Genomic DNA, 17,361 nt, shown 5'->3' with positions numbered 1-17,361 from the left:
TTTTCTTCCCAGTGGGTGGGTGTTTTGTGACCCTTAAAGGTTTTGTAGGCTGGTAGACGGAGATTAGTCAAATAGCTCCACTGCTTTTGTGCTGCAATGATAAGTTACGCAGTGCAGCAGGCGGTCATAATTAAACTGTTTATTTATTTTTTTGGACCGAACCGTCACTCACTAACCAAAGCCAGAATCTATTCAAACAACTAAGAACCAGTTATTCACTTTTCCAAGATATCAATGATTGGACATGTTCTATATTGTGATGTTTTAGTTGACAAAAAAAGACAAATTATACAAAATTCTTCTGGGATTCACACCTCTAGTTTATCTGTCAAGTTGACTATTCGTGCTGTTTTAATTTATAGAAAATGCCGGAATACAAGCCTTACTATGAAGACAGATCCAATGATATAAGCAAGAAATGAGGATAAATGTCTGTGTGGCTCAAGGTGAGGGAATATTAAAAAAGAGAGCGGATAAAAAGCTGACCTCGCTGACGTGTGCCTGTCGTCGTCCTTAAAGCGCCATAGGCCCTGGGACATCCGCGGAATCATTTCTCTAAGTCCCACTGATATGTTCAAAGCTTTACTTCCACGGGGCCAAACTTTTGTTCACTCACAAAAGGCCTGACCAGAGGTTCTCCCATAGATGGAAGCCCCGTTCAAAATCAGATTACTTCCACTGAAGTCCCCCTTTCTTCACCTGCCAGTTAACTATGTCAATGCCATTGTGTGGTCAGTGAAATACTCTCCATTTTTGGCATAATGGAGCCTGCGTGTGTATTATTGCCTCTGCTGCCATTTATTCGAGCAGGGAAGAGGCACAGCCCACCCTCATGCGCCTTCCTCCTTTCCTTATATTATTTCTTTGAAGGGAAAATCTGGGCCACATGCCCCAGAGGAACGCTAAGTGCTTTAATTCATTCGCACCTTTTCTCTTTGGCTACCATCTCCAAGGCCTCCTTTTATGCCCAGAAGTGATTTTTTTTTTTTCTAGGCTGGACCATCAAAGCAATTATGTTGTCGCCCTGCTTCCCTAATATGAGGAGAGATGACTGACAAGGCAACCATTGTACAGCAGTGGAAAGGGCATTTGGCTTCAATTTATTTGATGTGAAAACATTCAGGTGTCAGCATCCGCTCAAATTATCATAAATACGCTGGCATGATGGTCTCCTTGAGTTGTTTGGAGTAAAAACATCTAATTCTGTGTACGGCATATCTCAATTACCTTTCTCACCTTGCTAGGCAGAAGGACTGAGCAGCAGAGATAGTCGATGGCTAATGCCAGCAATGTAACACAATACTGTGGGTATTGCAGTCAGTGATGTGTAGCAATTAATGTAATGGACAAGAAAGAGCACCATCTTCGTGCTAATGACAATGTCTTGTATTACAGCTCAAATGCACAGGGTCACCATGGCTCCTATCATTAGGACGCTATAGGAGGACGGCTCGCTACAAAAGGGGATACGGCGTAACTGGATAATCCAGGCGGCGAGAGCGGAGCTTGGCGCCACTGGGCCAATGTTCCTTCCCGGAGTAATAATTCTGGCCTGAGTGACACAGGGTCATTGAAATTGATGGAGACAGGATGGGAATAGTAAAGCGTTTTAGGAAAACAGGGCATTTAAGATGAATTGGAATAAGGGACGTTGGAAGATTCAGGTAGAACAAATGAGTAAAATGGATAAGTGATACAGTAGAAGAGGAAAATTTTGAACTCCTATTCTAACCCGTATTCTTAACCAATCAAGTAGAAGAAAGTGAAGTGTATCATATTTTATGGATTATAAAGCACAATTAAATCAATTTAAACCATTCAATCCCCAAATGATGTATTTTTATGTCTTTACAGAGTCCAGGCATTCAATCCTAGGTACTAATTTATGGCTGTTCAAATATTACAGTAAAGAAGGGTGGTATAATATCAATACGTTACTCAATCAATGCATTTTAGATGCAAAATCACCATGGTGCATGGGCTCAATACACTTTGCAAAATAATAAAATAATCAAAAGCAGAGGAAAAAAAACGTAGGAAACGATTATGATAAAACAGTTACAGGCTATACTGCGTTAAAATAATGACTAAAGAGATATGTTTTATGACAAGATTTAAAAATCTCAACGGAGGAAGCTTCCCTAATATTCAATGGAAGTGAATAACATAAAAAGGGTCATGGTAAGAGAACACCCTATGACCAATTGACCTTATAATTGGCTCTGACCCGAATAGGCCACTATTGGAGGGATGCTAAAATAATCGTTTCCCAAATAAATAAATACATTGAGAAATAAAGTACCACCGATTGAATGTCTACGACTCTTGAAGGATATGTAAAAATACATCTCCAAAAATGATAGCGCTCCTTATTATCGGGTATGCTTTATGCAGAAATGTCAAATTGAATTTGCATGGGAGTTTGACAAAGTGTGAAGCGTCACAAAAACGGATTCATATCGGATTTTGTAATTGAAAACGTGTGAGTGCGTCGAATCGAACCAGATTGTTTCACTTTAAAATATATTGGGATACTGTATGTATTGAAACATCTATTAGATATTTCTTTAAACTAGGTGGTGCATTTACAGCACAAGCAAGTTCAAATGTATTCAAATGACAAAATTAAGTACTTGAATCATACCCTCTCGAACTAAGTCTGACCACATTAAATCGAATCCTTACTCGAACTGAGTCGAAACGTTCTACTTTAAAATGTAACAGTCCTTGAATCGTTTCCAGCTGATCCATTGAATTATCCATTCAGGTTACCATCATTCATTTAGTTACATGCTGTTCATTTGAAAATGAAAAGTTTTCCTCGCTCTCAAACAATGAACAACCAAGACATTAAAGCACAAAATGGTGGACCATCCATATTGTTTATGTTGTGTTCTGGTTTAATTTATTGATAAGAATACAAGCCACATGAATATATAACCAAAAGAGGGTTGTTAGACATGAATGTATTTCGCAAGTCAACGGGTGAGGGTAGGGTAAAATTACATAAGAGAGCACGTGTATAGACAGTAATGTAGCAATATGACATATTGCCTAATCAGTCTTCCTCACCTTAACAAAATGTCATGTGAGCCATCAAACCATCAAGGCCTTTATATGCTCTCTGGCTGATGGACTGATTTCCTTGTACAACCATTCTCACTTCATAAGCAGCACCATCAATTTAGCATTCATATACTCCAGTAAAACTATAAGAGAATTGATTCTTCAGCTATATTTAAAACCATGAAACTTTTACAGGAAATCTATATCTTAGACACTTTGCTGCCTTGGTAAACATACTGTATTAAAGGTGGTATCAGGAACAAAATTGGAATTGCTAGCCATGCAGGAGACATTAATTATGAAGAACCATAAATGATTTTTACATGCTGTCCCACTAATCATAATGTACAGCGTTTGAATATTTACAGCGGTTATACTATTTTTAGACACTGAACAGACCGCAGTTGTCTGTTTGTGTGAGGAGGCTTGAACATTTAGCTGAGATTTTTGAGATACTTTTATTTAAAATGCTAACTTTTGTGAGTCACGGTGGGCCTAAACAAATCAAGTCAATCAAAACCATTCTCAACATACAAATAAACAAGAAAGGAATAGATAAAACAAAGTCAGTATGGTTTCTAACTGAGCAAGGGTTTACCTTCCCTAGTTGGGATTCTAAAAAGAACATCTCGGCTCCAAATCTGCCCTAATCCGCCCCGAGGCAAGAGTGACCCAAGCAAGTGAAAGGAAGTAATCTGGAGAGGAAGTAGAGGGGGGAAATATAGTGGAGGTAATGCGGTGTGCTGCCTCATCCTTTACTTAGCTGGCAGTGCCTTCAGGGAAGACGTGTTATAAAGGAAACCTAATGGACATTATGAGGAAAAGGTTAACAAGCACTACAAATAGTTTACTTCCATGTTGAAGTCCAAATGCCAAGGTTTTACAGAATGCTGAAATCCACACATGTAAAATGTACAAAGTACCTCTACTTACGAAATTAATACGATCCAGAAGTCACTTCGCAATGTGAATTTTTTTGTAAGTAGAGGTGCCTTTTTTAAAGGTTAATTGTCTAATCTGTCCCAAACCCAGAAAAAAAAGAAAAAAAAACACTCCTAAACCCTTTAAATTATTACGAATTGTACCAGTTGATAATAAGAATGCAGTTCATTTGTTTGCCTTGAGATGGCGCTGGTGTATTGGTGGTACGTGCAGAGAACTTTGATTAGGTTGTTTTATTTGTACGATTTCATTTTACATTTCCAGTGGTCCAGGTATGATTTCAAGTCCACAGGCGCACTACAGGTAACTAGCATGTAAATGTACTTAAATTCAGTTTGGTGTCATGTCAAGTACTTCCTGTGTATTATCTCGTTCAGCCTTCTCGCTAACATGCTAAGGAAGTGGTAACGACAGCATGCTAGTTACCTAGCTTTTCAAAAGGAAGTGTTCAGTGGTTTGTTTACAGCAACCCAAAGTGGTATGTATGTGTTACAATGTGAATATATAAATTATATAAACTACATTATTCTGAGGTTACAGACAATGACAAACATTGTTTCCAAACTTCAAATATTTCCCCCAAGCTATTATCCTGAAGTTATCACTGTATAAAATACCCAGAGCTGTGGCACGGTGGAAGAGTGGTTAGCATGTCTGCCTCACAGTTCAGAGGTCGTGGTTTCAGCTCTGGCCTTCCTGTGTGGAGTTTGCATGTTCTCATTGTGCCTGCATAGGTTTTCTCTGGGTAAACTGGTTTACTCCCACAATCTAAAAACATGCATAGTAGGTATGTTGGACAGTCCAAATTACCCTTCGGTATGTTTGGGAGTGCGAACGGTTGTTTTGCTCCTGTATATGTGCCCTTCAATTGGCTAGCAACAAGTTCAGGGTGTACTCTGTGTACTCTGTACTCTTAATGGCCCCAAGACAGCTGAGAGAGGCTGAAGCAAGTCTGAAACCCATCAATCCATCCATCCATTATCTACCACTTAAACCCAAGTGAGGTTAAGCGGCTAAGAATGGATGGATAGATACCCGGAGCTGATTTGCATGGATGTTACGTGTGCACTTGACCAGTAAAAGAAGGACTGGAGATGCTGCCAGTTAAATTACACCAGCTTATAGTATTTGCCCAAAAACCATAAATCATTCGAGATGACTTCGGCCAAATACAAGTTCTGAGGTTCACCCTGAAGAAGCTTTCTCAAAACGTAGCAAGATTGTGAATGTGAATCAGCAGTAGAAGTCCTTTCCAGAAATTCCATAATAATGAGATCATTTGGAAAGTTTTAGCTCGGATTAACTATGCCTCCAAGTTTCCTAACTGGCATGCTTTGTACAACTGTAGGAGTGGACCAAAGGTCCTCTGGCAGACCTCTAGCTAGAAATATTGGCTTCCAAAGCTAATGACCTTAAATTGCACACACGGGTGCAGTTAAGCTTTGCTTGTTCCCTCAGTAGCTTACAACAGCAAATATGTCATTGGGAGAATAAACAACAATTACACTCTCTACGCCTCTAATTACATCATCCTATGTTACCAGCACGAGCGAGGGGAGATGTGATTAAAAGCCGCAAACAGAAGTACAATATATTAACGTATGGGCATATCCTAAAATGTTATTTATTAAAAGCAAAGAAATGGTACATGGGGTGATAGCACGACCAGTTAGAACCCCGAGAGTATTTAGTGGTCAACTACATAGCAAAGAACACTTAAAATGGCTGGATGTGCTGGTGCAGCACACTCCAAAAGGTAAGACATCAAGCAAGAGAAAAGAACAAATAAGGAGAGACCCAAAGTTAGTGAACTGATATAAAAGACATCATACGGGGCTAAACCTTAAGTAAAATGGCCCATTTCACTTTCCATCGCAACCTCAACTTCAGGTGAACCGTGTCCGTTGACTGACTTGTTTTGCTTGCTCTAAAATGTCCACCAGACTTCAAACCTTTTAGTGTCTTTGGTTCTTTGAGCAAATGGAGATTGCCGTCATATCCTTGAGGCCCATCAATAAATAAACCTGACTCAAATAAACAGATAAATAAATAAAATGGAGGAAAGAGCATAGCAAATGGGCATTAGTCCATGGCAGCATCTCACGCATCTCGTACGCAACGGGGCGGGGACTGCGAGTGTAGTGTTGTCGTAGCCTTCTAAATTGAACTTTTTTTATCAACAGCCCAAAGAAGACCCACGTGTGTACGGGGATAACATGCAAACTCCACACACGAAGGCCAGGGCGAGCTCGAATTGAACCCAGGACCTCTCAACTGTGGGGCAGACGTGTTAGCCAGTCTTTGACACCCTTCATTATTTCAAATATCAATAATTACAATATGATTGAGCACTATGGTTGGCTTAGAACAAGAGCTACAATGAACTAAATTTGTAATTTTGCGTAAAGATTTTTAAAAAATAATGCCTCTGAAATATATGGTCCAAACATTAAATTGATAACTCACACTTCTTTTAAGACATGTTCACAAATATTCCTGTTTCTTATTGCATTCTTATGGTTTTGATGAATAGAAAAAAAATGGATCATAAATCATATGCACTTTGTGTCCTTTGTCTTTTTCAGTTTGGGTGAAAAGACGTGGTTCTCAAATGAGGTAAACTTCAGACGTATGTGAGATGTTAACAAGGATCGTGCAGGTATCAGCAAACCTAATTTAACCCTTCTATTATGTTTGTTTGCAAGGAACAACAATAAAGTCCCTGTGTCAATCTGACCCGGGGTGTGTTTTACTAATCCAGCCATCAGAAATGCATGTAATCCAAATCTAATATTCTGCTTTAACAATGGGGTTATGTTCATTTCTCAGTAACAGCAATGCTATCTCTGGGTCAATATGACCTGGAAGTTTTAAATATTAATATTATTTTTGTGTGTGTAATCCCACTAAATAACAAAACTTGCAATAGGCTCCGCCCGGAACAGCAGTGATATTTTTAAGTCATTTTGAATCGTGTTTTTTTTGTTTTTTTTTTTCCTCCGGAGGTTTTACAAATGCACTAACAATATTATGCAAAAGTGAAATTTTTATAGGATGTTTTGATTACAGATTATAATCCAAGCAGATGTCTTCCACTAAAACACTTCATTCAGCAGGTAACTTTACAATGGGTCCGTTTGAGCCATAATTTAACAAGAGGGTTAGCCTTTTAATGCTATGACAGGAAAAGTACATTTCCTTTTTCAAATTAAGAGCAAATTAATCAAAAAATGATACAATTTAGTGTTAAATTGTGTTAAAGTGACTAATTTGAAAAATGGCTTTTGTTATTTTGTTTATATGGAAGAACATTGTCATTAGCGAAATAATTCTCCAGAAGATGCATTATTAATAAAACGGATGGTCTCACACAACATATCTTCTGAACACGAATACAAAAATAGTTTTCAAAGTTGAACAAAAACAGCCTGATGGCACAGCACTTAAAAAAACAAAAAAAGAATTGATAAGAAACACAAATAAACAATGTGTTTTTTTAATAGCCTTTCTTAGGTCGGCTTTGTTTTCCTGTACAATTATGTATTGACTGGTTATTGGCTAAAGTTTATTGAATGACAACCAAGAAAAAAAAAATCTATCAATCGCACAGTGAAGAACAACCTTAAAGTGGTTTAGGATTGCGCAAGCTCCCATCTACCTCGCCAACATAGTATACCGTTGATCTCCATTGTGTTTTTACAGGATCGGGTGGCCGAAATGTTTTCTAATAAAGCTTTTAGCTGGGCTCTAGTGTTCAGTCTTCATAATATTTGTGTTAGCTTCAATTTGGAAGACACATTTTTCAATTACGCATTATTCACTTCCATATAAAAGACCATTACTCAGGCTTACTGCAAACCTTGACAATGGTGCAATACCACTATCTTGTCAACGAGTTCCAGTGGATTCTCCTCCAAGATAAAAGCATTACATACATTATCATTTCTTTGACATCTTTGTTTCCAGCATCCCTGTTTCAAACGGATAACCGGAATTTATCACTCTTTGACGTGTGATCTGTTTATCGGCATCCACGGGAATTACCACTATCACTCATCTCTTGATTTGCTGTTAGTAGACTTTAAAGGCCAGGAAGTCAAATTAATTCCTCCTTATTGCATTCGACAGACTGTCTTGATAGTGTCGTATTCCTCAAAATGCAAACGTCAATCCCGACATTTAATCGAAAATGGCTTGATAGCAGCCATGTGTACGGAGAGAGGTTAAAAAAAGGTAGAAAAGACGTCTTTGATGGCGTTTGTTTATTATGAGCGGAGCAAACAGGCAACCGACACCTACGCACATTTTTTTTTTCTCCATCTCATCAGCTCGGTCTGCTGTATTCCTAATGAGCAATGCATTAAGTTTAATTCAACCAAAGCAACTTGTTCATCCTTCAACTCTAAGTATGATGGCTCGGGCCGGATAACGTTATATGAGGGCTATTTATCAGCAAGTGGGACGCTCTTACTGCCACCCCTTTTATTGGGCATTTCTTTGGCTTTAAACACTGCAAATTTATAGCTCTAATAGGAATTCATCACAGAATGAACCATATCAAGCCTATTGTGTGGATGTGCCCTGGGTAAAAATAAGATAAAACCTTCCATTATGGGACTTCCAAAGCATATTTGCCCTCCGAAATTGATCCACTATTGACAATTTACACTTAGGGTGACCTTTCATAACAGCCCCCACACTTGAGAAGCAATATTGTTAGGAGACTAAGTAAGGGAAAAAAAGACCCACTGAATACACTCCAGGATATTACTGGATCTCATAAGATAGTAGAAGCTAGTTCATTGATGGCTCAATAAGCAGTTGAGGCTCAGTAGCTTTTGCATCAATGATCCACTTGGTGGCTGAGCAGAATTATCATTTTATTACTTCTGCCATGCGTGGTATTTTGTTCCCCCCCCAAAAAAAAGAAAAAAAAAAAGGTTAGCTGATAGGTTCAGGAAAAAGCAAACATTTTTAGGACTACAAGGTGTAGTACACCTTGGTGTACCATATTATAAGATGCGTTACCACATATTACCGTATTTCTTCGGGTACAAGTCGGCCTTGCTTATACGTAAGTCGACACCCCTTTTTGACTACAATTTGGGTGAATTTTACAAAAACTCGATGATAAATCTACCCCCGACTTCAGTGGTTAGATATATCATGGCTTTCCAATTAAATCACATGTCAACGTCTCTGTTGACACCAAAGAAGCAATTGGGCGCCGCTTGACGAAATTGCTTTTTCTTTTTTAAATAATGTTTCTTAACTTTTGAATGAAACTTAAGCCCTATATCACAGAGGGGCAAATATTGACACGTGCCGGTGGAGGTCAGGCAATTGCTTGCCACAATGTCATGAGAGGTCGCCAAAATGTCATTCACCTGTACTAACAAACATTTTGGCCAGAGTTGTCAACCTTGGACGAACTTTCACAAGAAAGAAAAAAAACAGCTACCTTCACAGTCACGAGCCAAACTTCATGCCTCGAGGGATATGGTCTTTGTGTGTCTTCATGACTAACATTTGAATATTTTCATTAGGTGTGTGATTATGAATGCTAAATAGACCATATTTGATCTTCTTTTCCGATGAAATGCCCATGTACATTTATCATTCTTATTATGACGTACCAACCATGCTTTTTTATCATGATTATTATGTACCAATATATTATTAATGCACGGTTCGCTAGGTAGAGGTAATTTATTTGTTGCTCCCAACAATACAACTAATCTGTTTTGGTGTACAATTTGATAGTGAATGGCAGAAACGACTATGATTAAAAAAAAAAAAAAAAGTCCCAAGATCAAGTATAGGTAACTGTCTTTTGGGGTCAAAGCAAGGTTTTCTACGACCAAAGGCATCCCCTCTCAAAGGCAGTGGCTCATAAGTGTGCATATCTGCCTTAAGTTTCCTTATCTACAGGAAACAGGTGATAGATTTCAAACAGCACCGCTATGCTCTCATCTCGCGTTTTAATATCTCAAATCTGCTAAAGCCGTCCAAGTAACAGCATGAGGCACCAGGTCCTGTGGGCCTCTTCGTCTGAAATCACGTTAGCTCCACTTCCTGCCGGATTGCCTCAAGGGCCGCTCCGATGAATAGCATCTATTAACACCAGGAGTGGACGCCCGGAGGAGGCCTTAGCTCTCAACTCTAAGATATCAAACAGAAACGGCCATACTTGCTTGAGAATATGTGAGCTGGAAGCACACTTCAGAGTTGAACAGAAAGAAAAGTTGCAGAAGAGTAGCGAAGAATACATTGTGTGCAAATTAATCCACAAGTATGCAATGTATTTTAAGGAACAAGGATATAAAAAGTTAGACCACTGCAAAATGAGGGCCATTTGGAAAACAAACACGACAATAATATGAAGTGAAAGATTATTCATGCCAAAAACAAATTTGGTGCGTGTTTACCATCACCAGCATATTTTCCATCAAATGCATCCCTTGGGCCTTTTTGTTTTGCCTCTTTGCAGATTCCTCCACTTTAGCTTCTTTAAAAATTCATGAAATAAACTAGGTAGTTTCATCTTCATTAAGCACGCGAGGGGGTCCACTCTCTGATCCGACCCGTCGAAATTAAATGCATGGGCTTGGAAATATTACAAAGTTGGGCTGAAATTCCATGACCTGTATACGTACGTATTGTATTGTTGTCTGTAGTTTTTAATGAGAGTATAAGTTCTCACTGCCCTTTGTTCGATGTTAAATAAGTTCTTAAGAGACTTAGAACTGATAATGAAACTTTTGATGGACTGACCCGTGAAGGTGAATCGGGATAACGGCACAGAAAAGAATGGAAAAACGGAGCCATGGTTTGGGAATGTAATGGCGTCGAAAAGACAGTAAATATATAAGATTGTCTGGCCTTTTCTTTGAAATCTGATAGATGTGCCTTTTGGGATGCCCCTCACTATGAACGACCCACTGAGTCTGTGGCTTTCATCCCTGACCGAAAATCGATGGAGCAGGATGTATGAGGGGCTTGTGTTTTAAATCTGCCAATCTTCTGCCAGATACCTTGGTAACTGTCTTACTACAGGGAAAACCGGGGAAATAGAAAATGAGCAGCCTAACTTTATCCAAGTCTGGGAAAAAAGCTTGATTTTTTTTTCTCTTCCCTTATATACACATACCCGTTGTTCTTTGACCAACCTGATTCAATATCACTATGCATTATCTTCCAGAAAGTCCCCAAGACTCTATCAATCCGTCCATTTTTTTTCAGTGAATTAGGACTGTCTGTTGTAATTGCATAACACATGCATGGAACCTCCCGGGTTAGCTTTTCCATCTCATACAAAATGGAGACAAGGAAATGGGAAATGCTTGTGGAATTGGCTGTAATTGTGACTGGCAGCACCAAGAATTGCGCTGAGCCTGACACCAGAGTTAGTCAGCTGGAGGGGAGTTCAGCCTGAAAGACGACAAGTAGACACTCGCTGGGTTTAAATCAACTTACGTTGACGCAAGCAAAGAGAGACACTTTGTTACATGGGGCCGTTGAAGGAGACACTAAATTAATCAAGCTTTAAAGCATCAGATGACAATAGTCGGGACAAGTAGGAGGGGATACATTTGGTGCACTGACTGAATTAACTGCTTGAGCGCCTTACTATTTATAGCATTAAACTTACCCATTCAGAGTGAAAAATATTGCCCCAGATAGCCTCAACCCGGATTGGAGACTCTTGACTATTCTTATGTTTATATTGATTTGGAACGTTATAACCTCCGACAAGATAAAAACCTGGAAGTAAGTACACGATGATGGTCGACCTGCTAAATGACTATGTAAGATATCCTTAACTTTTTGTAATTCTAGATTGTGTGTCATTGAACACACTCGGTTGTGTATGGATATTTGTGAATGTCTACAATATTATTGCTGTTTCTGAGTGAATTGAATTGTTTTTGAACAAGGCTACATCAACTCTCACAATTTCCAATCAGGATTTTTCTGACTACAACAGTCTTGAATCCAGCCTACTTCAAACTTTGATCCTGTTATCCATTCTCGTACAGTGGGAAAAACTGTTGTTTTGTTTTGTTTTACCTCATGATTGATCACAAAGATTTGTCAGATAATTCATGCATTCCGGTAAACAGAATACATGAGAAAAGGCCTCACTTCAATGAAGGTTCTGAAAAGAATGGTGATTAAGCCTTCTCATGAATATTACAATTGCCCGTTGAAAGTTGAGTCAAGTTTGACTTAATGAACATTACTTTCCTCAAAATATTTTAGCAGTAGCTTGTAAGACATGAGTGGGCCCTTCTACTTTAAAGCAAAGTTAAACATTGGCAAAGTTCAAAACAAAGTCTCAATATCTTTTACGTGCTACTTCCCAAGGACCCTCAAGTAGTTAAACTGAATTCAACCAATTAATCAGAAAAGTAAAGTGCTTGTTCAAAGCAATTAAATACAATTTAGTCAAAAAAATATTCTTGCGGGATGTACGCATTCATACAAATAAACACTTATTCAGACATCTTTCAAGATGAATTCATGTGAGAATTCACGTGGGACATATTCGGGTACTTGTTGAAGGTTGCAAACGCAACACAAATAAAGCGATGTGTCAAAGGACATATTCACAAAATTTAATTTGCGATCACATTTTGTTTGAATACTGCAAGATGGGGCATGGTTGGGACTGTTAAGAGCATGACATGAGATGACTTGAGCTGCTCCACAGTGAAAAGAAAAAAGAGAAAAAGAGAAAAGGCAGCTACTTTCTGCTCATGAGGCTTTTTAGTGTCATTCTTTGGCATACACACATAAATCCAGCATTTTAACATTAGCCTTTGCAAAGCAATGCCAAAGAGCTCAGCAAAGGCCTCTGGGTGTAGTAGAGCAGCTCGACACAAGGAAGGATGTGAGTACGCAGTCAGGATTAGAGCAGCGGGAGGCAGGGTGCTGTTGTGTGGAGATGGAATATAAAAAGAGACTTAAAAACACACACCTAGGGTTCTGCAACCATAGTTAGCATTCGGCCACCGAGAGCTGGGGCTGGAAGGACTTTGATCACCTGGAAAAATGTTGTAGATGGAATGGAGGGGAAGGAAATCAGATGGAAAAAGGGCAAGTCGCATGAGAGAACAAGAGAAAACAGCATTAGAGGAGATTTATTTTGGTGAGAATGAAACTCCCAGAAACAATCATCAGAAGTGATAAAATGCCGTGACACCGATTCAAAAGCCTAAAAAGGAAGGATGGAATTTAAACGGTGAAAGTACCAGTAAAACATACTCTATTTTATGAAATAGTGGCTTCCACTGTACAAAGTATAATTCTACAGTAAATTCATGTGATTAATTATTATGTAAGCGTGTCAAAATTAACAGATTGGTAGATTAATTTTCCAAATGAAGTTTTCACATCTGGTAAGTGTCTGGTTGTTTAAAAAGACTGGAAGGCCACTATATGACAAAATACAACCTGTTTTACTTACATAGTAGCATTGAAACAAGAGGAAATGCATACACTCGATTAAGCTAAGACTGTAGTAAGACACAAAATCATCAATAAAGATGAAGGACAGCGATTCAACTATGGACAAATATCCAAATAATCAAGCGAGTGCAGAAGAAACATCAAATATTGGAAATTTTCAAAACAAAATGAGTGATGGTTGTGTGCATGCAAACGGAAGTGTAAATAATTAACTGGTCGTGAGATTTCATTAGATCATCATTACCAATTTAAAAAATAGAAAAAAAAACCTCATCGCGTTTTTGTTGGCCAGTTGCAATGTGTACCCATAAAATGCACCACTGACAGTATCAGAAGCAGAGCAGTGCACCTAATGAAGGTAAAATAAAGCAGATAACGACATGACGGAAAGCTTTTCCAATGCAGCAAGTTATCTTGGCAGACGCGACAAGAGAGTTACCACATTGTACAAAGTCATCTTCTGACGACAGACAGTGTGGAAACACTAACGAGTGTTTTATTATCTGCAAAGGGACGGGACAATGCTAATGAGATACACTTGGCCTCATGTTAAGTTCTTTATGACATGTCCGCTTGACAATTATGCCTAAATTCACACAAAGGATACAAGCAAATTGAGACTGGAAACATTTGCAAACTGGCCTCTATAATCGCCGACTACAGTATGTGGCAAAGTGAGCAAACCAGTAAAGTTCACACTGCCATGAATTGAAACCCAGCGGTTTGGTTCTATCTTACCGTTACGTGGCGTCCGTTTTCGCCGATCGCGGAAGGCAGCTCCCGATTGCAGAGCTTCCATCAGGCTGTCCATCACTCCTGTTTCATCTCCCTCTGTTGGACAACACACATTACACAGAAATGTGATTAAAATTCAGCCTGAGTGTGTACATACAGTGCCTTTTAAAAGTGTTCATACCCCTTATATTTTTATATTTTTTCATTAAAACCACACATTTGTGTTTTTTTTTTTTTAAGTGACTTTATTTAATCGATCTACACAAAGTGCCATATCATTTTAAAATGGAACCGAAATTATCCCAAATTTTCATAGTTAAACAAATAAAAATCTGAAAAATGGGGTATGCATTTGTTTTCGGCCTCCCTGCGTCAAAATATCTTTACAACACCCAATGTGGCACAATCATTTTTGGCGCGCACTTCTTGAAATGTATTTGCAGGTATGTTCGAACAAAATTGTGATATAAACATCATTTCGATTCACATTGACTTTTGCATGCACATACCCCATTGCATTATGTGAAAAAACGCAAGATGGAAATACTGCACTGCAGACTATAATAAAGCTAAACAAACTTTACTTAATGAATTTTGGAACATAGTTTTTTAATGAAAGCTACATTCTTAAAAAAAAATAAACAAAGAAAATACTTGCAAGTATGCAAGTCAGTAGCGTATGATATCATGGGAAAAATCGATGTAAAATACAAAAAAACTGCAAGTGATATATTGGCTCATTGCTGAATATACTGTTTGAAGGAAAGAATGATACTGTATATACCAGAAACACACTATAAATTTAACATTGACTCATGGTTAGTTCGGCCAGTCGAAATCGATTTTTGAAGCGTATCGGTGTCATGGTAGTGAATAAATAGTACACGTTCACTTAAAAAATGTGCTTCCCGGTCAGTAAAAAATGTAAAACTGGTCTAGTCTGGTTGGCCACTCAAAACCTGCATTACATTGCAAAAAATAATGTTGAAATGGAAAGATCCCGAGAGAGCTCTTCTTTCAGAAGTTGTGGACCGTCCTGGAGTAAAACTTGTTATATTCAAGTCACGCCCACTCGCCTGATTGAACGGCAAATTTGCGACTAATGGCTCCATCCTCTTGAACCGCCAGCTAAATTGAATGACTGCTCTCCATTAATTATAAAAGAAATGAGAGGATGAGTCGCCACTGTTGCTGACAATAAAAGCGTCTGAGATCCCTGTCCTTTCTCAGTAAACTACCGGTAGGAGGAAAGTACATTTAAAGCTTAGCGACTAATACAGACGGGGGAGCCTCGAGACGAAAGTATCCACTGATCGTCGCTGACAGATATTCTCTTTTTGTGGCTAACGCAAGGGAGCTAAGTGCTCTTTACAAAGACTTAGTGTGGCGCCGCTCAGTGCACTAGCCCTCTGTCACTGTTGGGCTAATGACACCAAAACCAGCCTTCAAAAAATAATCCCCCCACGGTGCAGCAAAGCCGTGGAGTGGATTCGAGTAGAAAGTTGACATAGCTAAAGAGACAGGTGGGCGACGCTTGGAGCGCTAGGCCACATGCAGCACGGTGCTCAACAGAAATAAAAAAAAAAAAAAAAAAATAAGGGTTGGTTCTATATCTGGGTCATCTATCTTTACGCCCCGATACTAATGAGTCAGAGGGCCACCCTTTTCATCATTCCGGTCCAGAACAGGCATTATTTTAAGCTACGATCATTAGGGTGACTTATAGTGGTGCCGGGGTCTTCAATTCTTTTGCATACATGAGTGCTCCCGCTCAATAGTTATGTCAGGTTTCTTTGCATCTTGTTTTCTCTACTTTCCAAAATAAGTTGCATGATCAATCCTTTGCCGTTTTCAAAGCCATAGTAGTCAGACAAATTGGACGCGGAGAGATACGGAGAGAAAAACGCACGAGGGAAGCTGCTCTATTAATTTAGGCGAATGTCATATATTTTTACATTAGGAGAGGAAGTCTTGCGAGAAACCATCCGACTTGCAATCATTCATGCAAAACAGGGGAGGCGAAAACTAAAAATAGAAGCACTGCTTGTCGATCGCACTTCTTCAAATTGCAAATCTTAGCTTGCGCTAATTTTGCTCTCTCAGTCTACCTCAAAGCCTTTTTTTCCCAAGGGCTGCTTTGAAACCGATGTATCTGTTTATCGGTGCGCTGTACTTAACAGCAATCCTGATTAAATCAAGTTTAATTACACCAGCTTTATCAGGCGAGAAAAAAAAGGTCTGAGCCAAGTAAGTGCTTATCTCAAATTGCAGCACTACACTCAGATAGCGAAGCCATTGGTTCAAAACGAGAAAACACGTGTTTGCAACAATATGGACGACGAACAACAGGGATTTTTGGGGGGGCTTCGGAATGTAGGCTCGCGAAGGCCATTCGCGTGACTGCTGGTGACAAGTAAACATTTATCTATAACCACCTGGCACAGGAAACTTTTCGACAGCTCCTTCTCTGGTGCTTTTTTGTTGTCGGGCCGACCGCGACATCGCAAAGGGGCACCTGACACTTTGATCAATTTGTCCTACTTCTAGCCTAACTGTAGCACAATTCATCATTCGTAATGGCCAAGACTTCAGAGCCCTTGTAGGCTGGGGTTCAGGAGGAGCACTGCAGACACGCACAAACTAAATGACTAAAACGGGAAACATACTCCCATGTCACCGAACGGTGCTCAATTAACGAGGTCCTGTTGGACTCCTGCTTAAAAGCGAGCAGGCAGCAGAAAATTAGCCTTCATACTTTGAACTTATTTTTAAAAACCTGCATATGGACTCAAATTAAACTATGTAAACTCAACACATAAAACTTTTTTGTACTTCCACCAAAGAATAGGACATTGTCTATGACCTTTTTTTATCGTGGGATTTACACACTCAAAAAGACCATCTGAAGTACAGATTGCAATGCGTTTTTTTTTTGTATTATTATTTTATCAATTTCCTTTTTTTGTTTTTTTTTCTTTTGTTGAAAAAATAAATACATAAAATCTATATTTTTTGTGTGTGTCTGGTCCAGCAAAATCTGTGTAGTAAAGGTAGAATGAATTAATTTTATTTTTTTCATGATATTGCTTAAAAAAAAAAAAAGTTAAACTGAAAGAAAAATATCGCCGTAAACTTGCAATACAGAGT

The 17,361-nt window shown here is 38.8% G+C and overlaps 1 protein-coding gene across 6 annotated transcripts in view; it reads right to left on the bottom strand.

Annotated features, from left to right (window-relative positions):
• The window catches only part of diaph2 (diaphanous-related formin 2), a 363,565-nt gene that overhangs the window by 43,721 nt on the left and 302,483 nt on the right, over positions 1-17,361 (bottom strand). For 4 of the 6 annotated variants that reach the window (XM_088432132.1, XM_088432131.1, XM_088432133.1 and 1 more), the window contains 2 exons: positions 14,218-14,310; positions 12,989-13,054 (listed from right to left, as the gene is read on the bottom strand). In XM_088432132.1, the coding sequence (XP_088288258.1) occupies positions 12,989-13,054; positions 14,218-14,310 (159 nt within the window). Of the gene's footprint in view, positions 1-12,406; positions 13,055-14,217; positions 14,311-17,361 lie in introns of those variants that run through there. The other 2 variants (XM_088432135.1, XM_088432136.1) reach the window with 2 other exon arrangements.

This window comes from Hippichthys cyanospilos, chromosome 13, assembly GCF_059441005.1.
Source record: "Hippichthys cyanospilos isolate Australia breed blue-spotted pipefish chromosome 13, RoL_Hcya_1.0, whole genome shotgun sequence".
Classification (NCBI taxonomy): domain Eukaryota; kingdom Metazoa; phylum Chordata; class Actinopteri; order Syngnathiformes; family Syngnathidae; genus Hippichthys; species Hippichthys cyanospilos.
Note: the sequence above shows the minus strand (reverse complement) of the source record. Positions and strands in the feature narration are given on the sequence as shown.